This window comes from Clupea harengus, chromosome 10 (assembly GCF_900700415.2).
Source record: "Clupea harengus chromosome 10, Ch_v2.0.2, whole genome shotgun sequence".
Classification (NCBI taxonomy): Eukaryota; Metazoa; Chordata; class Actinopteri; order Clupeiformes; family Clupeidae; genus Clupea; species Clupea harengus.
The window spans coordinates 22972939-22999174 of NC_045161.1; the positions used below are offsets into that span (position 1 = coordinate 22972939).

Here is a 26236-nt window from a genome sequence, read left to right on the forward strand (position 1 = left end):
ATCCAGGCCCAGTGTTTCGTGGCTCTTTGAAGCGCTCCCCACCTTGATTTTCCATAACGTTTTGGGGTTTGCTTGTGATCAAAGGCCACTCCTTTGATCTCGTGGGCCCAGCACTGCCAAGGGATCACTCTTGTCTCGCTGGCGAGCGCTCTGACAGGACAGTAGAGAAACAATGATAATTACAGGCTCCTGTTCGGTTTCGTCGCTTGTCGAACAGCGGGTTGGCATAAACAGACAGCCTCACCTTAAAGCCAAGAGAGGGGAAAAAAAGAGCATGGAATTTCTGGACTGTTATGGGGGGGGGGGGGAGAGAGAGAGAGAGAGGGAAATTCAGAGTTGTTGATGATAAGGCACATCACACAAAGGAACCGGCAGAAAATAGATTTATTTGGGGGCTTCACATTTTTGGAAGTTGGCATGCCTTTGGTGGCCATCGCCATGCTGAATTTCACATGCTGTTAAGATTATTCATATACATTCAGTAATTCAGCATTTCAGTTTTGGCTAGGTCATGCTTTTTTGTCATAGTAGATTATAGTAGATCATATGGTTGATGAAATAATATACTGTTTATTTTCATCTTTTCATCAAATTTGCATCTTGATTTCATCTGACATCTTTGTGTGGGGTAATCCCATCTACAGGTAGGCCTACTACAAGTCCATCAAACAGCAGGATGTCCCTGGACCTCCGTATGTTTCCGATCAGAACAGAACACCTGCCATCTGTGTTCCTCTAACACGTGCGAGAGTTGGAGGCCACGTGCCTCTACGGTCATCCACTATGTGTGAGGGAATCAGGCATGTTGTGTGTGGAACGTCTATTCAATAGCAGATAGAACTTGATGTGTAGTGAATAATGATTTTCACAAGTGTTTCTTTTTCTTTTAAAGAGAACCATCACCACCACCACCACCATCATCATCACCATCATCATCATCATTAACACAGATTATGACAGAGCTTTCATTCGATGATGTCACAGTTCTTGTGTATGTTTGATCATTTTACTTGTTTATTGGTTTTCAGTTTCACCTGGCTGAACAAGACACACAATTGCTCCTCTGCAGTAAAGAAATATGCTCATTACACAGTTTCCATGATCAAGTCTTTGATTTCAGAAATTGTAGTAGGCAAGCAAAACATGATGTTCAACCAAGACACTGGGCTAAACTGACATGAACTTCGGCAAAACACGACGGGGGAGAATAAATGGAACCTCACTTTCAACACAGACTTTAAATATATTAAATATTCTATTTGCAACAGGTTGGTGGAGAAATGTTAGTGAGGTGTAAGGGTGTAAGAAGAACAGTCAATATAATGAAACAGTATGAAAGGGGTACAATTCATTGTCTTTTGCGTTTCAGATACCAAACAAGGTCCCGTGAGATACAGAGGGGTTTCAGTGTAGAACCATTTTAAGGGGGGATGGTTGCCAGACATCCATGGAGCTTCTGTCTGTGTTGAGTGCCCACCAGGACTGAAGCCCAGAAGAGTGAACTGACACGAACATGTCCAGACTGGTCCTGAGCCCATCTTGTTTTTACTGTGTGTTTGTTCACCTTGTGGAGGGGCAGACACTTGGACCAACGGTAAACACAACTTATCTCTGCTCTCTGAAAGGCGTAAAAAAAAGGGGGATCTCATTCCAAACATTAAACGAGAGAGGAACTCCCAAAAGCAGTTATCAGATCGAAGAGGACTCTCATCGCATGACTCTGCACTTAACAGGGATTTCTCTGTTTGACACACACACACACACGCACGCAGACACAAACACACACACACACACACACACCAGTGCACTGTTTCTGTCAGAGTGTCTCTGTAGTGAAGCAAATGATACAGTATGCATTGTATGTATGTCCATCCACTGTCTCCCATCTTGAGAGTGTGAGCTCATTGTCCACAAATGCAGTTGAAGTCACCCTCTCAAATCCGATGGTCAGACACTTCAGAGAATCTTACTTGAACATCCAGTCATATGGTTCCAGCACTCACATTTGGGATCATGTTGGATTAATACAGACTTTCTGGTCTGAAGAGTATTGGGGAGGAACATCATGGCATTTACAAGTTAATAGTATTTTACACATGTTGTCCAGCAGCCTTACTTTAAGACATTGGGCACGCAGTAGGGCAGAGGGAGAATAACTTAAAGGTAACTCCACGGTGACCACAATAAGCATAATATGGTAAAAAAAAAAATAATAATCAAACAAACACAAAGCTCCAACAAATGTACATATAAGGGAGAGGGGTTACAATAGTAACGTCTTAGTAACGCCATAGCAACGTCATAATAACATAACAAATATATAATAATGAGAGTATCGACAGCAACGATGATGACACCACTAATATGCGAGGGTCAGGGGATCCACTTTTTCAGGCGGTTGGGGAGGTGGGGGGCAGTTACGTGGGCATCATGGGTAGGAAGTGGGTGGAGGGGTGCCGCCTGCGGGCTTTGTGTCCCCGGCGAGGCTTCCCGCGGCCGTTGAGCGACACGAACATCTGCCGGCCGCCGTGCCGCCAGCGCAGAGAGGCGTACGTGTTGTAGCCGTTCTCCTCGATCCGCTCCTTAAACTTGCAGCTGGGGTTGTACCGCGTCTGAAAGAAAAGAAAGAAAGAAAGAAAGAAACAGAGAATGAAAGAAAGAAAGAAAGACACAGAGGGCAGACGGGGGCAGTCAGTGCATGGCCCTTTGGGACAATCTGACCTGCCTAAACGAGACAGGTCAAAGGTCAAAGATGGGCTCAGAGATACGAGTGCTCCGGATGTGACCCCCAGCATGGGATCCCATTCCAAGTGTGTTCACATGGAGCAATGACATGCACTCCCATAAAAGGCCCTGATGACCTCCCTGATAGCACTCTGACACTGGGCCGCATCTGGGCCGCATCTGGGCCAGATCTGGGCCACAACCGGACCAGAGACAGCCACCATCTGTACTTCTGCTGTGTTATCCGTTTCAGTTACTGCTTTTCCATACAGTCACCGTTACCATGGTTCAGTCAGGTAAATATAGAAGTTGTTTAATGTTTGTACTTGAAGACTGCAAAGCTGCCTAACAAGCCCTTCAAGCCGCTTTTTTCCATGGGTGGTTCACTCTTCTTATCAGGGAAAACGGATGAATTGAACAGAGATGAAGTAGCTACAATGTGCAGTATTTTATCTTCCACCACAGGTGACTATCAGTGAGCCATCACACAACACTCCTTAAGATAAGATCAGCTTATGGGGGCTCCTCCGATGCATTCTCATTAAGGTGTGATTCATAAGGGGATGCTAAGAGCCCGTCTTATCTGTTCTCTGGTATGGAAAACGATGCTGTCCTGTCACCTATCTTATCACAGTGCAGTAAACACACTGCCAATATGAGATTACGCAAAGCTGCTAAATGTCTACAGTGATGCTCGTACGGTTGAGTGGCTACTGCTGATAGGTGGCACGCAAAACTGTTACAAGTGCTTAAGTGTTGATGGACCCATTTCATATTGTGAGCTTTACTACTACTATAAAGAAGCAGTAAGAAGTCTTAAACTTGTGAGCTAACTACATAAAATACATTCAAAAACAACAGTTGGCACTAATAAAAGCTTGCTAGCATGCAACTAAACACTAGTGCCTTTTGGTGCTACAGATGGCAATGTCATGCTGCAAAAGGTTTTAACACATTTTAGTGGGAACTGAATTTTTAGGGTAGTGGGAACAGCAGGTGCCCTTCACATAACCATATACCATTATTTTACCATCCTCCATTTAGCAGACAATACCAAAACTAGCTGCCCTTAGAGCATACACCAAAGGTAGCACATTATTGCATAGTGTTGCTTCCAGTGATATTCATGACAAGTGGGATGCTTTGCTTCACGCTCCCTGTGACTGTGACAACCCCAGGTGGCATCTGACTTGGGAACAGATCCAATCCCGGTCTAGCACAGGTGCGGTTGATACACCTCAAGTCACAAGCAGATCTGTTCCAGAATAAAATGCTGCCCGGGACAACAGTTAAAGAACAGATGCAGACAGGGGACTGATTCTGCATCTAGGACGACATTTAAAATATATGTATATTTCTTATTATAATGTCTCAAAATGTACCTACCGATCCAAAGAGGGTGCCTTTTTTGGACATGGCTAAGTACAGCCCGGTGCTGACAGATTTGATGGCGACAACTCCCACACTGACAGATCGGATTTCCATCAGGCCTGGAAAAAAAAGAGGGAACAGAAATCTCTGTTAGAGTGGTGGACGAGCTGGAGTTTCCCCATCAGAAGCTGCTCTATCATTACCGATTAGGAAACCAGGCATCCGTACACCCTGGGAATGTAATGTTTTTTCCTCCCCAAGACAAGAAAAAGAGGGTACGCACGGCACGACAGTGTTTAGCAATTCCCCGAGGTAACATACATGATGAAGAAGGAATCCCAGAAACAAACAACTGGGGTCATGGCAAAGGACTGTCTGTTCTCTAAAAGTCAAGAGTAAATCATCGTCCAGTCAATGTAACGGGAGGATGGTTTTATGATGTTAAAACCCCAAGACCCAACACTTCAACTGTGAATCCTGTAGACACCATATCATTGTCTCTCTCTCATGTTAGTTGCCCCATGTTGCCCCATGCTTTGTGATGCAAATGCCCCTCGGTGCTGCCCTTGTGTTTTTTTGTTGGAGTGCATCCGTCCATGCACCACACCAGCGCTGCCATCGAGAAAGGAAAATGCATTATGCAAAAATGGAGAGCCCGCAGAAAGTTCCAGTCTGCAGAGCAGAAGCCTGGCTACCAGAGTGGAATCATTCCACACCTGACAGTCTGCCCAGATGAACCTCCATCTTGTTTGCTGTCAGAGATAAAGCAGGTTGATAGCCACCACAGTGCACTTATGCTCAGCTCAGCCCCTTGGCGGGCGGCGCAGAGGAATAAGGGTGTCCTGTGGGCAGTGATTGGGGGACAAACTCTCTTTGGTCTGGTTTTGATCTGGCTTTAGTCTACACACGCGGGGAACCAGACATATTGTCAAGATGACAGACAAAACTGTTTTTCAAGATGACCTTGTGTCCTCCACTCTTAAGGGTTTGAATAGGGAGGTAATTGCTAGATGTGAAGCCCTCTTAGATAACTTGTGTTTGACTTTATTTTCAGATTCTCGCCTTCAAAGACAGCCTGATGTGAGGCACTATCTGATCTCAAGGCATGTCCCTCCATACACCAACAGAAGTCACCTTTAAAGCAAGAAAATGTGGAACAGTTCTCTCTCTCTCTTTTTGTCTCGCATACACTCTCTCTCCCTCAATTGGTCTCTGTTTTTCTCCTCTCCCTCTCTCTCTCTCTCTCCCCCCCTCTGTCTCTCTCCCTTTCTCTCTGTGTCTCTCCCCCTCTCTCTCTCCCTCTCTCTCTCTTCCTCTCTCTTTCCCTCTCTCTCTCTCTCTTCCTCTCTCTCTCCCTCTCTCTCTCTCTCTCCCTCTCTCTCTCTCCCCCTCTCTCTTCCTCTCTCTCTCTCTCTTCCTCTCTCTCTCTCTCCCTCTCTCTCTCTTCCTCTCTCTCTCTCCCAGGTACCCTTCTAAATAACCAGAAACTGGGAGCAGCGCTAACAAATGGGCTATTGCCTTTGGACAGGGACTGTGGATACACTAACACATGGAGGTGCTGAATGAGATGTTGACCCAGCGCCAGCAGGGAAATGAACCAGAAGCCACAAACACAAGACCCAGCTAGCCTCGGGCCCGTAGCCCAACCCCGCCGGCCGACCCCCACGGCGTGGCCCCAGAGGGCCCGAGCCGGTGGCGGTTGAGTTTCCACTCTCGAGCCGGGTCTCCGGATAGCCTCGTTCGGAGATGAAAAATAAACGCTCTCACCAGGGGCTGAGCAGGTGCAAGCCTCACTGCATGACCAGCTCAGCTATGTTTACTTGAGACCAGACTGTTTTAAAAAAGACCTGAGGAAAATCTAAAAACAACATTTGCTTGGCACAGTGGCACACAGTTCATAAATACGTAAAAGTAATGCCAGTGAATGGCAAGGCCACTGGAAGCTTGAGAAAACACGATCACCTTTACTCAGTGTTGGGAGATCCAAATCAATTCAATTCAGTTTTATTTATATAGCGCCAATACGATTGTCTCAAGGCACTTGATCCACAAGATCCACAAGTGGCTACATTTCCAGTCAATACAACAGATTATATTTCAAAAGAAACGGCAGCTCGTTAGTAGGGTGTGGTTGGTGCTTGTAACACAGAGATGTGGGCACCACAGAGTGATCTGGCTAATCTGTAGACTGCCCTCATCACAAGCTAATGCCATCCACAGACCCGCAGTGTGCAGCTGCCTCTTTCACTCTCCAGGCACACAACACAGAAGCAAACGGTCTTTTCCCCCCATGCTTGTCAGGTGAGGTCATCCTTTTTAGAGACAGAGAGAGAGAGAGAGAGAGAGAGAGGAAGAAAGAGAAAAGAGACAGAAGGTAAATAAACACCGTGCTCCCTGCGCCTCTTTCTTCTCTGACACGCACGGCCCGAGTGAATGGAGACCCCCTCGATCAAACAGCAGCAGCAGCAGCTGCACGGGCACAAAGCTCAGGTACGCTACAGCTGCAGCCACAGCCACAGTTACAGCTACACCCATGTCCCTGCACCTCGTCACTTTGAAGGCAAACACACTGTTTACCCATGGTGTTTACAAACACTACAGGGGGAGGGGGGGGGGGTCATGGTGGGAGCGTGCAAGCGGCTCGTAGGCAATTAGGCCGAGTCCTGCTCCTGATTGAGGCTCACGCGGCGTTTACGGGGAGCCGTGCCATCAAATGAAAACTGCTGGTGCCTGAAAGTGCCACTGGTGCCTCTGCTAACGATCGCCGGCAGCACCGGGGCGAGGGGAAATACAGAGCAGCCATGTGTGACGGTACATGTGTGACTGTACATGTCATTCTCAGACTGGGCTAAAGCCAGCAGCAAAAGTAGGTGGCTCTGTTTTGAAAAATCAAGCTGGCTGGCATCTGTGAAAAAAAACACACAGAAGTTAAAGAATTCTCCCTGCAATCTTTGATGCAAACGATGGCCGTTATTATGCATTAGTCATCAGAGTGAGCTCAGCTGCCCAGTGTCAAGTGGCTAAAAAGGGGACCCTTTTAGGGTCCTGCACAGCCAAGTGACGATGAAAGCATTCAGTGATGCACTAGAGAAAGGCCTCTTGAAAAGAGGTGAGAAGAAAAAAAACTCCTAGGGTATCACTTTGGTTTGCTGAAAACTGAGCATGTTGTAGGGTATATGCCCAATTCTTCTGTGTAACATAAAACAGCCACTACAATGGACTAATGGGTTCGACTCCTTTTAATGAAACATCTATACATGACAACATGGCATCCCAGAGAGGAAAAAAGATCTAAGGGGATGGATGAGGTGGGGATTTGGCCTTGTTTGGAGGAATGGCTCAGACCTGTGACGCTTGAGGAAACCCCAACAAAAGCGGGTTAGGCCCATATTAATCTTAGTCCCCCTTTGAAAGTTCTCTCCATTGTGTTGAAAGCTCACGGATGACTGTGGTATTCAAGGTATTAAGTATAACTATCTGACCTTACATGCTAAAATCCTCAGGTCACAACACTTGACGGCTCCTGGTAGCTCGGTCTGGACTTCACACGTGCATAGCCTGGATGTTTGCACTTGCAAAGTGATACAGGGCAAACGGCATGCCTGTCCTGAATAATTATTTTGCAATAAATAAAATAATTAAGTGCATTGGAATATGTATTTTAATATCGCTCATCTGTAATATGCTTTTAGTTTGTCCTGTGGCGAACTGTAAAATGAAACTAATGAAATAGCAACTGAGGTGAAATTTCATAGGTTAATGATACAATAATTCAAAGGCTTTTTATTTCCTTTCAGGTTTGAGACAGATGCTGAACAGGGTGAGTTTTCCTCTCCTTCACCCCGGGCAAAATCTTTTAACCTTTGACATGTTTTGGCCAAAGCTGTCAATAAGCCCGCGCTGCTATTACAAGCAAATCCTGTTCTATAGGAGCTTAGTCAAGTGTGGACTAACCATTTTTCCATCTTCTATGGGATTTTTTTTCTTCTTTTTTTTGAAAAAGCATCGAACAAGCCCTTTGCATCGTCTTAATACTCTTTCTCTTTTTCTTTCTTCTCCCCTTTTTGGAAGTGAGCCCATCGTCTGATCATTCAGCCTTTTCTGACCTTGGAAAAAAAAAGCCAAAAGGAAGGTAGGAGAAAGGAGAACTCTCATGGGGTTCTCTTTGTCAAAATTATGGTTAAAGGAGGAGGGGAAGAAAGAGAGAGAGAGAGAGAGAGAGAGAGAGAGAGAGAGTGTAGGCTGCTAGGTGCTAGTAGTAAGGGGAGGGGAGGGGAGAGGAAGAAGGTGGGGGTCATGGGGTGGGGTTGTGTTGCCTTCAAACCGCCCCTCTGTTCCCAATAAGTCTTTGTTCCACACACACACACACACACACACACACACACACACACACACACACACACACACACACCTGAGAGGTGGATGGAGACAAGGTCTTCTTAATGACTAGGCTTTTTGTTGCCCACCCCCAGCCCCCCAGTACAACCCCACAACCCCAACCTCCCACCCCCCTCCACCCCCAGCCCCCCCAGTACAACCCCACAACCCCAACTTCCCACCCCCCTCCACCTCCAAAAAAAAAAATGTCCCTCCCACCACAATTAAAAGAAGGGGAAAGGGGAGAGCAGAGTGAAAGAGCGAAGCAAAGATTTCTCCAGCTCTTTCCCCCCAGTCTCTTTCTCATTCTCTTTCTCATTCTCTCTCTCTCTCTCTCGCTCTCGCTCTTTAATTTCTTGGGTTGCCCCCTCCACTAGCCCTCCACGGCTCGCTGCTCCGCCGAGAGAGAGCCTGGGAATCCGAGGGGTTCCTGCGGGGCGGCTGCTCTTGATTGACATACCTTTTCAATTATTTCACAGTTTGCTTTGCTTTTAAATGGAGAGGGCCCTGTTGTTTTTTTTTTCTCCCTTCTTTCCCTCCTTTTCAAAACACAACCTTTTCATGTTGGTTCGTCGCTGCTGGGCCTAATGGCTGTGACCAGCACCTTTGATCTGGTCTGACCTCCACGAAGCACTCTAGAGTAGAGCATAGGCCTGTGTATGTGTATGTGTGTGTGTATGTGTGTGTGTGTGTGTGTGTGTGTGTGTGTACATCTGTGTGGTGAGGTTGGAGACAATGGCGACATCAGTCATGACCACTTTGAACACCTTGATACTGGTTTGGGAACAACTGTTTCAGGTTGCTTTGTGTGGCCTGTTTCCTGGGTTACACATCGCCACATCTCAAGCGAATAATGTTCAAACGAACGGCCAAGCACATGTTCAGTATTTCAAGTGCTGTACACTAAAGTATCTATGGGCTATTTCTTTCTTCCAAAAAAAAAATATATAAATCACTTTTTGAGCTCTGTTCTACTTCAGCTCGACAGTTTACTTTATACAGTTATTGCAATTCAATATTACTTTTCAAATATAATTTTCTATTAAAAAGAAAATCCAAAGCGATAAAAATTATGAATACACAATAAAAACACAATAAAAACACAATCAAATCTGTGTACTGACCTCCCATGTTAATATAATCAACAAATTGATGGCTGCGGTGACTTTGTGATGGCCGCCTCATCAGAGCACCAAACCCTTCAAAGGTTAAAGAAGAGGGAGTCAGACAATGGCCCCCCTCTTGGCCCTTCTAATTGCTTTCTTATAAAAAAAATGTAGAGCTTTTAGACCTCTCAAGATCCCCCTCTTTTGTGAGAAGCTTGAGGCAAAATGGGAAGATTAGATGGAAGGAGAGAGAGCTTAAGCTCGAGTTAGTTAACTTTAGTTTCTATTGTGTCTCAGTCTAATCAAAAAATCGTTTCAGTGATGAGTTCTGACCTCAAGCTGGGACATTGGGTTTGTAGATCTTTCCTGAATTCAGTAATTTCTTATAGCTTCAGCGGTATGTTATTCCAAAAAAGAATAAAACGCGTAAATACCAAAATAAAGACAGAAATTTGTGTGCATATCCACCTCATACCTTGCAACGTAATGTCATAACTGTTCAGTCAGTGTTTTATGTGAAAAATGGAAACGCTTTTAGAACAACAGTGATGGCATTTATCTGAAGGATAATAGTTCAGGATTGTTTCTACGTCCTCTTTGCATGTTAATACTTTATTTGAGGTGTTTTTATGCCTTTGTTAACATTTTAAAGGGGTCTGAACACATAAACAAACAAATACAAAAACAGAAAAACAAAGTGTGTAAAGTGCATAGTGTTGTTGGGGTCACTGTTTATTTCTCATCAGGATGAATCCAGAGGCATTTTTATTCTTCAGTTTACTGCACGTTTAATTGGTAACAGCTCAGATAAACAGAGTACACACACACACACCACACACACACACACACACAGACACACGCTCAATCAACAGCGCTGAAAGCAATGCCGTCCACACGAATGTTCAAAGCAGAACTCTGCCTCAGAGTAGCCTGCAGCGGTAGCTTTGTTATCTGTTCAACACAAACTCAACACAATACTACTGCCAAGGTCCCTGCTTGGAGATGTGCCTCGGAACAGGTTCACGGCCAATGGGACAAGTTCAGGTGTTCCAACCGTTCCAAAAAAAAAGGGGGGGGGGGGGGGGGGGTCGCAATAAAATATGCCATTTCATATTAAGATATTAATAACTGTTATGTTGTTGCTCATGATTCTAATAATATATCAATATCCACAGCCTGTTACTTCGCAGTCTTACTCTCACAGACAGGTGTCCAATAGCTTTTAACAATTAGATCTTTGTATGACGCCAGAGCCAAATAGCTCCAATAGAGGGGAATTTACAGTAAGATTAACAATTCTCCAAATCTCGTGCAGAGGGTGTGCTATCACCTCTGAGATTAGACCTTTTTGCAGAATGGTGCAATGAAACCAAACCCTCTGTTCCGTGTCTGCATGGCACGTCTGGGACAGACCAAGACTTTTACAGCTACACCCCCATGAAGGTGTAATACAGGGCTCAACACATCACGTCACACAACACATCTCCCACCACGTCACGTCACGTCACACAACACATCTCCCACCACGTCACATCACACAACACATCTCCCACCACGTCACGTCACTTCACACAACACATCTCCCACCACGTCACACAACACATCTCACACCGCGTCACGTCACACAACACATCTCCCACCACGTCGCGTCACGTCACATCTCCCACCACGTCACGTCACACAACACATCTCCCACCACACCACGTCACGTCACACAACACATCTCCCACCGCGTCACGTAACGTCACACAACACATCTCCCACCGCGTCACGTCACGTCACACAACACATCTCCCACCACGTCACGTCACACAACACAACACATCTCCCACCACGTCACGTCCCACAACACAACACATCTCCCACCGCGTCACGTCACACAACACATCTCCCACCACGTCACACAACACATCTCCCACCACGTCACGTCACACAACACATCTCACACCACGTCACGTCACACAACACATCTCACACCACGTCGCACAACACATCTCCCACCACGTCACGTCACACAACACATCTCACCACCACGTCACGTCACACAACACATCTCCCACCACGTCACGTCACACAACACATCTCCCACCACGTCACGTCACGTCACACAACACACCTCCCACCACGTCACGTCACGTCACACATCTCCCACCACGTCACACAACACATCTCCCACCACGTCGCACAACACATCTCCCACCACGTCACACAACACATCTCCCACCACGTCACGTCACGTCACACAACACATCTCCCACCGCGTCACGTCACGTCACACAACACATCTCACACCGCGCCACGTCACGTCACACAACACATCTCACACCACGTCACGTCACACAACACATCTCCCACCACGTCACGTCACACAACACATCTCCCACCGCGTCACGTCACACAACACATCTCCCACCACGTCACGTCACACAACACATCTCACACCACGTCACGTCACGTCACACAACACATCTCCCACCACGTCACGTCACACAACACATCTCCCACCACGTCACGTCACACAACACGTCACGTCACACAACACATCTCCCACCACGTCACGTCACACAACACATCTCACACCGCGTCACGTCACACAACACATCTCCCACCGCGTCACGTCACACAACACATCTCCCTCCACGTCACGTCACGTCACACAACACATCTCCCACCACGTCACGTCACACAACACATCTCCCACCACGTCACGTCACACAACACATCTCCCACCACGTCACGTCACACAACACATCTCCCACCACGTCACGTCACACAACACATCTCCCAGCACGTCACGTCACATAACACATCTCACACCGCGTCCCGTCACGTCACACAACACATCTCCCACCACGTCACGTCACGTCACACAACACATCTCCCACCGCGTCACGTCACACAACACATCTCCCACCACGTCACACATCACATCACATCTCCCACCACGTCACACAACACATCTCCCACCACGTCACGTCACACAACACATCTTGCTTCTACTTTTAAGCGTGAAAGCCGCCCCGGTGTTGTTATGGTAACCATGTGGCGTTGATGGGCTGGCTTGTTTACGAGTGTCTCTGGTGCTGGTTCAGTTTGCCCCGGAGTTTACGGCGTGTTTAACAGGCCTGTGACTGCCTAGGACAGTGTTCCAGAGAAAGAGGTCAGTCCCTGCCGCAGCTGTGGGGCTCAAGGCAATGGCTTGTCTCCGGACATGCATCATACCTATTAAGCTTCAGAAGGCATGGATGATTTATTCATCTGACCCAAAGAGCTCAGAGACACGTCTCTGGTGAGGAGCATTTTCCCATCTCCTTTTTCTCTCTCTTCCTCTCGCTCTCTTTCTCTCTCTCTCCCTCTCTCTCTCTCTCTCTCTCTCTTCCTCTCTCTCCCTCTCTCTCTCTCTCTCTCTCTGTCTCTCTCTGTCTCTCTGTCTCACTCTCATAGGTATACACAAACACACACACACACCTCAAAGGCAAAGTAGTTGATACATTGCTTGAACTGCCACATGTATTTTGTATTTAAAAATGATCCTCCATCGACTCCAAAACAAATAAAGGCTTCCTATTTAAAATGAGGTTAGCAGTGGGTTTTGGATTGAGATTTTTTTGTTGTTACTGTCCCATTCATCATCACTGGACATGACTGAATGAAAATAAACATTACTGTCAGGAAGTGCTGTTATTTTTAGTAGTGGTGTAATTCTTACCACTGCGTAAAAGGTGATTACTGTAAGCTGAACCTGATATACTCAGAACGACCACAAGCATCAAAGGGACATTCCAGAGGAGGCTAACTCTCACGACACCTCATAGAATACAGGTGCCAGTATCGCCACTAACAATGGCCTATATGTGCTTCATCATAAATAAGTAGGACACAGGAAGTGTTTTTGTCTGTGTGTGTGTGAGTGCGTGTGTGTGTGTGTGTGTGTGTGTGTGTGTGTGTGTGTGTGTTTGTGTGTATGTGTGTGTGTGTGTGTGTGTGTGTGTGTGTGTGTGTGTGAATGTGTGTGTGTGTGTTTGTGTGTGTCTGTGTGTGTGCTGGGACGATTTCTCTAGTGAGTAGCCCAGCCCGACGAACAACAAGACGGATGGTAGCCAAGAGAATGGGAAGAAAAGGACCTAGTCGGGCTAATTCATTGCTGCCCTGATTTCTCTCTTTGTTCCCACATTCCAGCGACCCCTGGGGTGGTAAGAACAGTAATGGGTCCGATAGCCAGTGTTGGGGAAGCTACTCTGAAAGCATAGCTTTGCAAGCTACCAATTACCTCACACTGGAAGAAGTTGAACTACAGCAAAGTTACCCTAGGGAGGAATCTAGTTTGGTTGACTAAAGCTACTTAGAAAAAGTACTTTGTATAAAATTATCAAATTGGCAATGTACACGTGAAACGAAATACAATACAAAAAAGTCACATGCCTGCCTGCAAAAAATGCCACTCAATTAAGTTTATTGCAAAAAGCACCTACTTGTTCACGGGTCATACATATAAATAATAAAACAAAAAACTAAAATACCCCACTATTCATGGGAAAGTGCAAGGAATGTCAGGTTTAGTTTTGTGCACAATGTCCATCAGTCAGACACCTGCCCTGCATAAACTAGAGTTCAGGTGGAGGTACTGCACCAAGCAGGATTGCTCAGTTAGTCCGGTAGCTTCTGAAATAGCATGCAACAACTGGTCAAGTGTGTGGTGGTAGCTGCCTGATGAATGCATTGCCTGGGAACGCCTTGACAGCGGTCAGGATGAAAGAAAAGGGGGTCTGGTCTGGTCCAAGAGGGTTCAATTACAGCAGAGAAACAATGGTCAAATAAAAATTACAAAAAATATTTCCTTTCCTTTTATGGCCTGAAGTAGTTTGTATTTTCAGTAGTTAACTACACACAAAAAATGGTCGAATTACTATGCAAGTATATATCTACTTTAACTACCAGCAAGCTACAGCAAAATGTAGTTAAACTAATAGTTTAATATCATATAGTTTACAACTGTAACACTATTAATAGCATCCCAGGTTGCAGGTGACTCTGGAGTTAGTCTGGCTCGAATTAACGTTTTTACATAATTTACCATCATTTTGTTCTCTTCAAGAGCAGGACAAGAGCAGAACACAGCTCTACATTATCCTACAGTTATATTTCAGATGTGCAGGATGTGCACGTGCAAAGGCTTGTCCTCTTTTAAACAACGACCATAAAATGTGGCTGTGATTGCAATGACACACCTATGTGTGTGGAAATCTGTTGGTTTCAGTAATTACAGTAGTGTGTGTGCCGTGTGTGTGTGTGTGTGTGTGTGTGTGTGGGTGTGTGCCGTGTATGTCCTGTGTGTGTGTGGGGTGGGGACGGCGGGGTGGGTCCACCTTTGCATCAAAAGAGCTAGCTTAGCAGTGTTTGAAACATATTTGACAAAGGCACTGGAAATGCCAAATGTTCTATTTTCAAAAACTCCCAGTTGCCATTTATAGAGCACATATGGTTGAATGATTTGCACATCATCTCCTAGAGAAACCACTTTCTGACATTGTCATACTCACTAAACTTTAAGAGCTCGGGTGCAGTGTTCGCCATCCAATCTCATAAACATTCTCCACCCTTAATACAAAACACCTGTCCCTCCCTACGTCCTGCAGTCCAGCGCTCTGAAGTCCAGCGCTCTGAAGTCCAGCGCTCTGAAGTCCAGCGCTTTACCATATCGTTGTGTGTGACCCATTCACTCCCCCTCTGCTTTAAGGTGCAAATGGACCCTGCTACCATGGCAGCTCCTTTACAGGGGGGCCGCTGTTCCAAAAGTGGAAACAATGATGAGAAAATGCGCCTCCATTTGCCTCCCGTTTTCTGAATGGTACTCCAAGGCTGGTGGGAGGTGGGCGGGCGGGGGGGCGGGCGGAGGTGCGGGAGGGTAAGCGACTCGGCGACTGTAAATGGTTGGCTGCGCAGGTGAAAGCCGATTCTCACACTCGCTCGCCCTGCTCTGCTCTGCCCCGGCTCCGCGCGGGCTCGACATTCTCTCGCACACACAATCCCGAGCTGGTACAGTTTCAAGGTCCCGGCATTCTAGTCCCATGCCCCCCCCAACCCCCCACCCCACCGCTCCCTGCCCCCCCCTTTTATGCGACGCTGAATAAGTGCTCAGGGGATTAGCCCGGTCCTTCAAAGGCCATTAAAGCAAATGACAGGTATCCCATTACGCTGCGGTGCAGTGACAGACCAGGTGAGGAGCGCAGGGGCCACGCTGGAGAGCACGGGGTCAGGCGGGGACAAAAACGGGCGCCCCCTCCGTCACCCCCACTCCGACAGACTGCCCGCTCGCTCGCTCTAACCACCGCACCCCCCAAAACCCCCAGCCCCATCCAGCGCCCCCCCCCCCCCCCACTCCGACACAGACGGCGCTCTCATTCATGAATAATGCTCGGCTCACGAGCGGCTCAAAGACCGGGGTTTGGTCTGGGTAATGACCCGCCTGTGTGGCCTTGTTTCCTCCTGGTCACCGTCAACACTGGGGGTGGGGGTGGGGGTGGGGGTGGGAGACCAATCCTGGTGATGAGACAGAATACAGACAGGACCGTGTAGCAACCTGTCTGTCAATGTGTGCCATATTTTACAGGATTGTTCTTGTGTGCCAGTGTGGTCATGAGAGAATGCATTTCCAGTGTTAGGGGCACATATGGAGTTCCCTCCCTCACCCCCACTCAGACCTCACCCCACTCAGACCTCACCCCTACTCAGACCTCACCCCCACTCAGACCTCACCCCCACTCTAGACAGCTCAGCAGAGCAGGAAGTGTTTCATTAACTAATTAATCATCGCTTTAAGTTAAAGGAGACTTCCTTTATAGTTCCACTATCAATAGGCCTCTGTTTAAAGGGTGACCAATTTCCCTCATATGTAATGCAAGTTGCCTGTGATTTACAAGAGCAGATGGGAAAGCACTGGATCTGCGCTTTACACTTACACACTTACATACACTTCACATGGTAACAGCCATCTTATCACTCATCATGGCAAAGTCCACTCACCCCCCCCCCCCCCCCCCCCACTACAAGCAAATGCAGGTTACAGGGGAAATAACAGACAAACAAGACCAGGATCCTCCTCAGGGTAATCAGGTACCTTAAGTCTGGTTTGTATGATGGGTGGGCTCCTTAGCATTTAGTCTCCATGCACGTTTTGGCTGTAAACATCAGGCTCCTCTCCAACCCGTGTAACGCAACATCAATCAACCCATTAACGAGCACTCGCATGGAAAATTAGGCCACAATCACCCAACGGCCTCCGGGAAACTTCCAGGCCTGGAGAGGTACCCCCCTCCCTCCCTCCCTACAAGAGGGGCGGAGAGGTGAAAAGGGTTAACGAAGCGGCGGTCTAGTCGTCTAGCCGGAGCCTGTGAGGCAGTGAAGGGCCCGAAACCCTAACCCAGGAAGAAGCCTTTTCTTTTAATCAAGGAGTGAGGGAACAAGGGCGCAGAGGGCCTCCAAATCATGCATAACATCCGTAACGACCGAAAACGAGAGCTATCAAAGGCCCGGCACAGATAGTTACAAGCAGATTCGCCGGAGCACTCTCACGGCTTCTGCAGTTTCCTGCACTTTGCTATCAAAAGGGCCGGGGGAATTAAAGCGTGAGGTCACTCCTGGGTGCCATTAAGTTGCATGCGGGCAGCGGCGGCGGCATCTGCAGCTGGTTTTGGTGTCCAGACGCAGGGCTGACTAAAAACAGAACCGAGGGAGAGGGGGGGGGGGGGGGGGGAATAACAAGGACTTGTTTACCATACCCTTACCTTCTTCAGTTTGATCGTCGGAAAAACAGTGGTAGCTCAAACAGGGCCACATCTGAGGCTGAGCGGGATCTGTCAACTCGAATCGTACACTCGCGCCGAAACACACAGCTTGTGTTTACCATACAGATTATTACACATTCTTGCTCAGCGTTTGATTAAATCACTTTCATTTCCTCAATTTCCTTTACATTCGAGACTTCCAAGAGGGGAGGGTGGAGGCGGTGGCAGGGGCAGGGATGGGGGTGACGGTGATGGGGTCTGGTGGAAGGGCTTTGGTGCCCAGTGGGGCAGCTCAGACACAGGGTTCCAGTGGCTGAATATGACACGGAGTAGCCTGCCTGCCCTGGCCTTGGCCCCTTTGTATTTACATTATTAAAATGAGACGGGCAGACAGGGAGGTGACAGGCAGCACAAGAGGGAAATCAGGCGGCCTGTCAGGGCTGTCACTTGCTCCACTGGCCAAAGGCCTTGACCCCAACACTACCCACCGCCAGGAGCAAGAGAGGGGGCGGGGGAGTCGGTCCTCGCAGAGGACACCTTAGCCCCGGGCAGCCCGCCACCACCCCAGCCCCGTCCCCCTCCCGTCATCCAGGCTGCCAATGGAGCTGCCGCAACTGTCACCATCAAAGCTTCAGCGCAAGCCTGTGAATATCAAATGCCTATTTTTTTGTTTTTAAATAAATAAATAGGATCTCTCTGGGGATGCCTGGCAACGGTTAGCTGCTTCAGCAGCAGCCCCCCCCCCTATGACTCACCATCAGATTGACACTCAAAAGCACTCGGATGGAATTATCCTATCTATCTGATACGCTTTTATTATCACAATAAAATGTTATGCAAGAACAGGCAGAACAATAGGGAGCTCCACTCCTCTGTGATAATGGTCCAGTGAATATCTTTTAAAGCTGCCGCTGTATGCCACAATATTGTTGTCCTCCCTGAAGGCCGAAATATACTTCCACGACTCTGTTACTCCGTGGTCACGCAGTTGCCTTGACGGACTCGTTTTCATTTATGGTTCTCCGACGGTTGTGGGTGCTGCAAATACAAAATAATAATAATAAAAAAAGGATGGCGGCGGACCAAACTCCGTATTTGTACGTTGTATTTGTACATAAAAGTTGTTTGTTTGACTTTTTTTTGCTTAGATTTTTTTTAAGTTAACGAGAATTAGACACTGTGCAATGTAAAACCCCCTTTTTTGTAACTGAAAAATACGTCTGAGGGGATTTGCGAGGTGTCTGAGCCAGCTATCTAATGTTGGCATACTACTACCTACAAGGTAAACAGCGATGTATTGACGGATTTACAGAGACGGATAGTAACAAAATTTAGGAGGTGCACGTCAGGCCACGGAGAGGTGCTCGGAGAGGGTTTGCCACGACGGAGAGGGCTCTCCGTGTCTCTGTGTCTCCGTAAACAGACGACCATAAATTGGGCTTAAGTGCACAACCAAGCACAGCATCGGCTGTTCCAGGGTCAGGCCTGGCCGTCATCAACCATCCGCAGAGGTGGAGGAACAGTTTACACACTCAAGAACACACACAAACACTCTCTCACGCACACACACACACACACACACACACACACACACACACATGAGTATGTAATGGTACTCTAGGAAACTTTATGGTGAAGGTTATCTGTCCCTCCTCACTCATGCTGATTGTTTTGAATTAGGGAAACAGGAGGACAACCAGCATTGCATTTATTGTCTCGACCTTGACCTTACAGAAGATTAAAAGCAAAATACCCAAACCCTTTTTATTGTGTTCACTAACTTTGCTTGGATAGGTACTAAAAGATACGCTCTGAAATTACTCATCATAGATAGATCAATATAGTTCTACTCCATGACTGTATTTGTATCAGTATCACTGATCGACTGAAGTTGCCGTCAGTAGAATCACTCAACTGCGGTCTCCAACAAACACCTCTGCTGACTGCCACCATGACACCATATCACTTAAATCATCTGATTTCAAAAGAGCCTGGCAGAATATGAGTATCCTCTTCACCTAGTAGGTGAGCAGGCAGCCATATTGAGTCAACAGAGTGGTTGTGGTGGTGATAATAAAATCACATTAAATTCACAGGCCCCTAAACAGCACTACATCCCTAATACACTTAACTTTTCAACCCCCCTTTCACAGCTGCTGGGAAAGGGACCACGTTTTCCCTGCTGTAGCGCATTGTGGGAAGGACACCCTGAGTCTCCCCAGACGTAGACAGGTCATGTCATCTCACAAACCACACTTGCTAAGTCTGCTTCCTTGCATACCGCCTCATTGTCACTGGCATGTCCAACAACTTCTGTCCAAATACAACCACTGAAATTGCACTCAGTCTAAGGAAAAAGTTTCCTTCATTGTCTCCCTTGTTAGAGTGAGACGGTGCGTGAGGGTCTGCCCTGCATGAGGAAAATGTCAAGCCTTGTCCTGGTGAGAATATTTCCTTTGGCAGAGGATGCTCAGCATATGGGGTTGCATGAGTAATATTTGCTGTGGGGTTCCTAATCCCAGCTGATTTAATTAATACCCATTTCTTGTCTTTCACAAAAAGGTTGTTATAACACCAATAACAACCGTCTAAAAGACTTGTCACTGCGCAAAATATGATACCGGCCCAATTTTGTCCAAGTGTTTGTGCTTGGCTCAGCATGTACCCACTCTCAAGCTGTTTTCATAAGGTGTCCACTGAGAAGTCCACCCCGAAACACGAATCACAGGCCTCAGATGGTTTGATTCAACTCTACCTGCTACACACAGGCAGTCTGAGTGCCTTTGCTTCACTGACTTTTACCAGCCCAGGGAAAGTTCTGCATCACTAACTACAAGACACATATGGCGTTTGCCTGAATGTAGCATATGTCTGTATCCGTGTACGTGCTACTTTCTTAGGACATACACATTCCTAAATATGTGTTCTTTTCTCATATGCAACATTTTTGTGTCGATGGGGCAATGCAAGCTTGAACTCTTACGGAGCAAATTTGAATAAGCCATGCATACCGAGAGAGAGAGAGAGAGAGAGAGAGAGCGACACAGAGAAAGCCTGAGGGAGCCAGTCAGGCTCAATAAACCTGATGATGAACCCAGCTAAAGCAGAAAGGAGCCAGGGCCAGACTGGGCTGTTAGCGGCTAATTGCTACACTTTTTCTCCCCACTATTCATGATATCAAGCTACGTCGTTACAAGGCTAATTAGCGCACTAGTGCCACACTTCCCACCCCGCCCCCCACCCCTCACCCCCAACATTCCCAGGGTGTGTATGTCTGTTTTATCCCCCCCCCCCCCCTCCCCTTTTCCTTCTTCACTGCCAGGAACAGCTGGCAAGGGATTGATTTTCAACATTTCCCACTAAAGCCAAGGCTGCTGTCCTTATTCGGAAGGATTAAAAGGCAGGATTTGTGGGATTTTCCCCGCATTTTGGCACTAATGTGCTCAGTGAAGCCCCTTTAGATTGGGAGAGTCTTGGAGGAGAGCTTACAGACGTTCTAATGAGCCACTGGATAACGACCAGTCCCGCTGCTCTCTCTAACTTTATTGTGTCCCACAGAAAGCAGTAATGCCCCCCCTGACCTGCATGCAGGGTTAGCTTAAAATCACTTCAAAAGTGATAGAGCTTCAAGAAGTTCCAGTACTTCATTTGCTCGAGTCAGGCTATTCTTCGTCACTCGATTCAATTTCTTCTCGTCAGTGATCTTTGAACTGTCCTGAAATGAATTTTGCAGATACAGTACGGGTTTGACTTGAAAAGAGTGAATTATCACTACCAGTCGTAAACATCATTCAACCTTACTCTCTACTACAACGAAAAATTGTAACAACATCCTATTTGCTCTTGGACGGACAGGCTTGTCTTTGTCCGGCCAGTATTAAGTAATTTCCACAATATATTCAACAGGAATGGAAGGTTTTCTTCCCATGGGGCCTCAGCCAAGCTAAACACACCTATGAAATCACGGCGAAGTAAAATAACATCTAACATCTAACATCTTAAGCAAGATGCAGAAAGGAAAGGAAACTTGGTCAACATGACACAACTGCCTGTAAACACAGCTGAAAGTAAGGGAGGGGTGCGAGGGGCCTGGCACACAGCAAAAGCAGGCATATTTTAATGCAAGTGACTTCTCTGAGTATGATTGTCGCATGACCTTATTTCCTTAGGTTGAACGCGTTGTCATTGCCTGGCCCCAAGTCAACCGTTTGATGTCTTCAACCACACACACCCAAATCCCCAAAACAGTGTGTCCATTTATAGTCAAACGTTTTGAGAAGAAATGGGGAATAATAAAAAAAGGAAAGGCGTAGGAGTTGGCAGCCCTGGCAGCAATATTTCACGAGGAGCTGGGACATGAAAAACGAAAAAGAAAACAACCTTGGCCAAGCATAATCACCGAATATGTATTTCCAACATGACTGGAGCCGGCCGGGGCCGAGTCCGAGGGGACAGCGGGTAGCGTGTTATGATTCGCCTTCTGCCTGACGACGGCTCGCAATCATCTGATGTGAGATCCAGCACCAGCAGCTGCCGCACTCCTTCTGCCTGCACTGACAACCTCGGTCACGACCCGTGACCTGGAACAGGATATGTCGTGTGTTTCGTTTCGTAACCTTTAAACCGTCGTTCCTCTCCGCTGTCACGACTCTGTGGCATAATTCGTCTTCTTGGATGGAGGGAATGTTTTTATTCTTTCATTTCAGCCCTCGCCCCCGTGTTATTTTTGAAAACACCTGTAACGTGTCTCTGCCTGTGCCTGTGATTCATCTCTCTTACTCTCCCTCGTGGTTATCGCAGCCCATCCATCTGCTTTGAGCAAGATTCATCATTTGAATATCTGCCTTGGCAGACAGATGCTGCACTCGATCAGATCTGATAAATATCGTTTGAATATTTTGGAGAAAAAAAAGGAGCAAAACTTCAAAGGGCCCTATTGTGGTAAAGCACGGAGGGGCAATAACTTGAGGAATTAACACCTGCATTTGTCATAGAATACTGTGATTGGGGGGGAAAGTGCTGAAAAGTACTAGCCTGACGATGTCATACTCATAATTCTAGTCAGAATATGAGTCTGAGACCGCTCCGTTGGGCTGTGATTATGGGGCGTGTTTCAACCGAACTAGGAAAAAAAAGGCCTCTTCGCTCAATTGGATAGGCCTACAACCAATCAGAGCAACGTAGTATGACCATAACGTAGACCATGGGGCCAGCTGATACATTAAACTTTTACCGGATCCCGTAGGAAGGACGGCAAAAACATCTTTTCGATCGACAAATGCCTTGATCGCGTTTCTCTGTTCCTCTTTAAAAATGAATGTGCTGTCAATGTCTTCTAAAACAGACTCGAATTTCCACATTTCAGCTCTCCAACGGCAGCCATGTTTGTTGAAAACGAATTCACCCCAAAAGCTCTTTGGTGACGTGGTTGATTACGTTAGGGTTGATCATCTGTCCATCATCGTATAAAGCCCGCCCTGACAATTTGATTGGTCTATATCTCCTCACAGATTTTTGTGAGGAGATAATTTCTCCCCAACGGAGCGACACCAGACCGAACTTCCCGACCAAATAATTTGTGGGCGTGGCTAAGTTCGTCTGGCATCCAGGCTAGAAAAGTACAGCACCAGTGCCAAAATAATGCTAGATTGCTTACTTATCATGAGCGTAACCTCTCCGTCTGAACTTATTCTTTCTCTCTCGCCTCCTCGTTCACCCCTGCTCTATTCTGGGCCCTTTGAATCAGAGCCTCTGCCTCTGCCTCTTCCCCTCAGCTGTTCCAGACGCCAGCCCACTGGGATTGATACAATATTTTCCAACCTCAATTAGCCGAGGGGCCTGCTGACTAATTCCAACTGTTTTTGCACCTGAGAGGTTGGGAGCGCGGACTGGAAAAAATGAGTGGGGGTTGAGGACCAGGGCGAAGCGGGGCTGTTTGGGCTGCGGAGCGGTGTTGACAGACAGTCAGGGCTACAAAGAGGGCAGGGTGGACAGCACCCTAACGGCACGGGTTCACGACTATGAGCACGGCCCGAGCGCGAAGGCGACAACAACAGGGACACTTCAGCAGGTGGCAATTGTGTGCAATGGATACGGCTCTGCCCAAACAGTACTGTCAAGAGGTGCCACAACATCTCATAAATCATCATTAAAAACAAACAAATAGCGTCCCTCACTGCGATCGCACTCAGTCAAAACACCATGACATCCAGTCCAGGCATTTTTCTCAGTAATGCGGTCTCTCGCTGGCTTGGCAAATGAGAGCATGTGTCACCGGGCAGCCAGACGAGCGCTAATGAAGACCTAATTTTGAGGTATGGGCCTCCGTGGGAGCGACAGGGCTCTGAGCGCAGACTGCATCTCTGGGGTCTGCAGATACAGACGCTTGCCGGGCGGGAGTTGGGAATTACTATTCCGAGTACAGGAAATGAGAGGAATGGTGGGCGAAACATGCGAGCGGATTGCATCTGGGGGCTGGTCTCTCTCAGCCCGCTGCACAGCGCACCGCCGTCTAAGCAGCTCTGACAGGGACCCTGGGAATGAATGATTTACAAAATCCAGCTTTATGACGCTCTGTGGCGGCTTGAAAAGGGTCCTCAGTCAGCCTGAGCAGCGCTTGAGAAGAAACATTTGGTGATGTTCATAAAAGTCCACAAAATCTGGACTGTGTACTACTGGCTTCATAATTACATCATGTATGTGTCACTCTTAAAGGCTTTATAACCTGTCCATGATAGCCGTCTGTAAGATTAATAAATGTCACACGACCGTTTAAATTTGATCGGTGGCGGACACAGCTGTGCCCGCAGTAGCAAGAGCTTTTGTGAGAAAAATAAACCCAACAGTGACTCACTTTCTATTGGAGTAAAAGCACTCGCAAAGTACAAGTAAGCGTTTCCCCCCCTGTAGTCCAGAGACCATAGTGATGTCAGTCCACGACCACGGTGACCTATCCTGACCTGGTCACTAAACACATAAGGTCATTATCCACCCTAGTCAGACTCCCACCATTTGTGCTCAACCAGAAAATTGACATTTTCTGCGCCAGTCGTGGTGCTGACAGATAATGGGGGCTCACGTTGGGAGGTATGGTCACACCGGATTCCAGCCCATGCTGATTTCTTGCAAGCATGGGATCGCCTTGCCGGCAGGCACATCGGGGTGATTTATCCCCTAGGCATTGGGTTTAGCGTGCCTTGTGCACCTGCTATTTCAAGATGTTCAACTGACTGACTGACTGACTGACTGACTGTTTTTGAAGCTGCCCCACATGTGAAGTCCACATGGAATGAGGCGGCCAGTTGCAGCCTTCTTCTAAGGAAGGAAGCACTGTAACGCCAGCCTGGTCAAACTGCACAAACCAAGGCTCTGGACTACTTGCCTTCACAGTGAGTAACACCCCAGTATCTGCGCAACTGAAACATAAATGTTGTTGTGGTTAGTTTTGCCCAATCCAAATGGAGGACTTCAGTTCAGTTTTGACAAGTTAATCCCCAGTGTAACTCAAGCTACCCTTCCCCCCCCCCCCCCCACCAACCCCAACCCCTCTTACTCTCTCAGGCCAGCCGATGGATAATGTCTTTCCTCAATTCTGCTTTCTCGTAAACACGTTCTCCGGGGTTCCCATGAGAAGGGTTATATATGCACCGGGTATTCCACTGCTTACCTAGCAACGTCTCATTTCACAAGCACAACACAAACAAGCTCAGTAGGGACTGCCAGCGCTGCGTGGGGTAAATCTCTACAGATAAAACAAGCAATAAATGATAAGGTAACACGCCTACAGCAGAAGAGCCTCATAATAACTGCACACCTTTTTCTGACACCACTTCACACAGAGCAGAGAGAGACAGAGGGTGAACCCACCGCCAGGCTTACTTACTGTCAGCATAGTTCTTGCGTCTCGTGCCGTCCACTTTGCCCGACTTGTCGATGCAGAGGAAGAACTTGTTGGCGGAGTAGAGGCGACGCAGCCGCACGTCGCCCTCTAGATGGTTGTAGCTGCGAGTGTGGCGCTCTAAAGTCCACGAGCAGTTGCTGCCCTTGGCCAGCACCTGCAGGGGGTTCTGTCCTGGCCCAGAGGGGCACCCGCCTGCGGCCGAGCCAGCCACCAGGAGCAGGGTGAAGCATGCCAGGCACAGGGAAGCCGGGCTGGGTAGGGAGGTAGGCGGCAGCCCCGGCGGCGGCCCCCTGTGGGCAGTGCCAGCGACAAGGTCAGGACGGAGAGCGGCGGTGGGTAGCATCCATTGGCACATGATGGGTCAGACTCCCGAGGTGCACCTTGCACAAGCATGAGGCATGCTGCTGCCCGAGGATCTGCTCCGATTCAAAAACACCTCTGAAAAAAAGAAGGCTCAGCCAAGGAAGATCCCTCTCACTGCGCTCTCATTTAAAGATGACAAGAACAGGACTAGGTCTGATGCTGCTTCAGGGCAGGTTGATTTGGTTGTTTTTTTTCCCTCCCCTCTTTGAAGACAATTCAATGGTTGGTCATTGTTCCTTCCTCTCAGTGCGAGTTCCTCACTCTTCAAAGAAATGATTTCACATTTTGTAAATCCATCTCCAAAAATGTCAGAGGTTCTTCTTCTTTTTCTCCTCTCTTCTTCTTCTTCTTCTTGACTGGAATCTTTCGTCCTCTACTTCTTCTTGACTGGAGTCTTTCGTCCCCCCCGCTGCAAGAGTAATGTCCTGACGTCCTCACCCCTCACAGGTCTCCTCTCACTCACTGCTGGGGCAGGACAAGCTGAATTTGAGGCTGACTGACCTGTGGCAGTCAATGAGCTGAATGAGGGCGACAAAGTGACTGAGTGTGGAAGTGAGTGAATGAGTGTGTGTCTGTGTGTGTGTGTGTGTGGGCGTGTGTGTGAGTGAGTG

General features: G+C 47.6%; 1 protein-coding gene across 1 annotated transcript; it reads right to left on the bottom strand.

Annotated features, from left to right (window-relative positions):
- Positions 1–313: 313 nt before the first annotated feature.
- fgf22 (fibroblast growth factor 22) lies at positions 314–26220 on the bottom strand. The gene is made up of 3 exons (XM_012821605.3): positions 25245–26220; positions 4111–4214; positions 314–2612 (listed from the first exon to the last, which is right to left on the bottom strand). Exons 1-3 carry the CDS (start codon positions 25615–25617, stop codon positions 2418–2420), a joined length of 672 nt encoding a protein of 223 aa, XP_012677059.3. The 5' UTR covers positions 25618–26220; the 3' UTR covers positions 314–2417.
- Between the last annotated feature and the right edge of the window lie 16 nt (positions 26221–26236).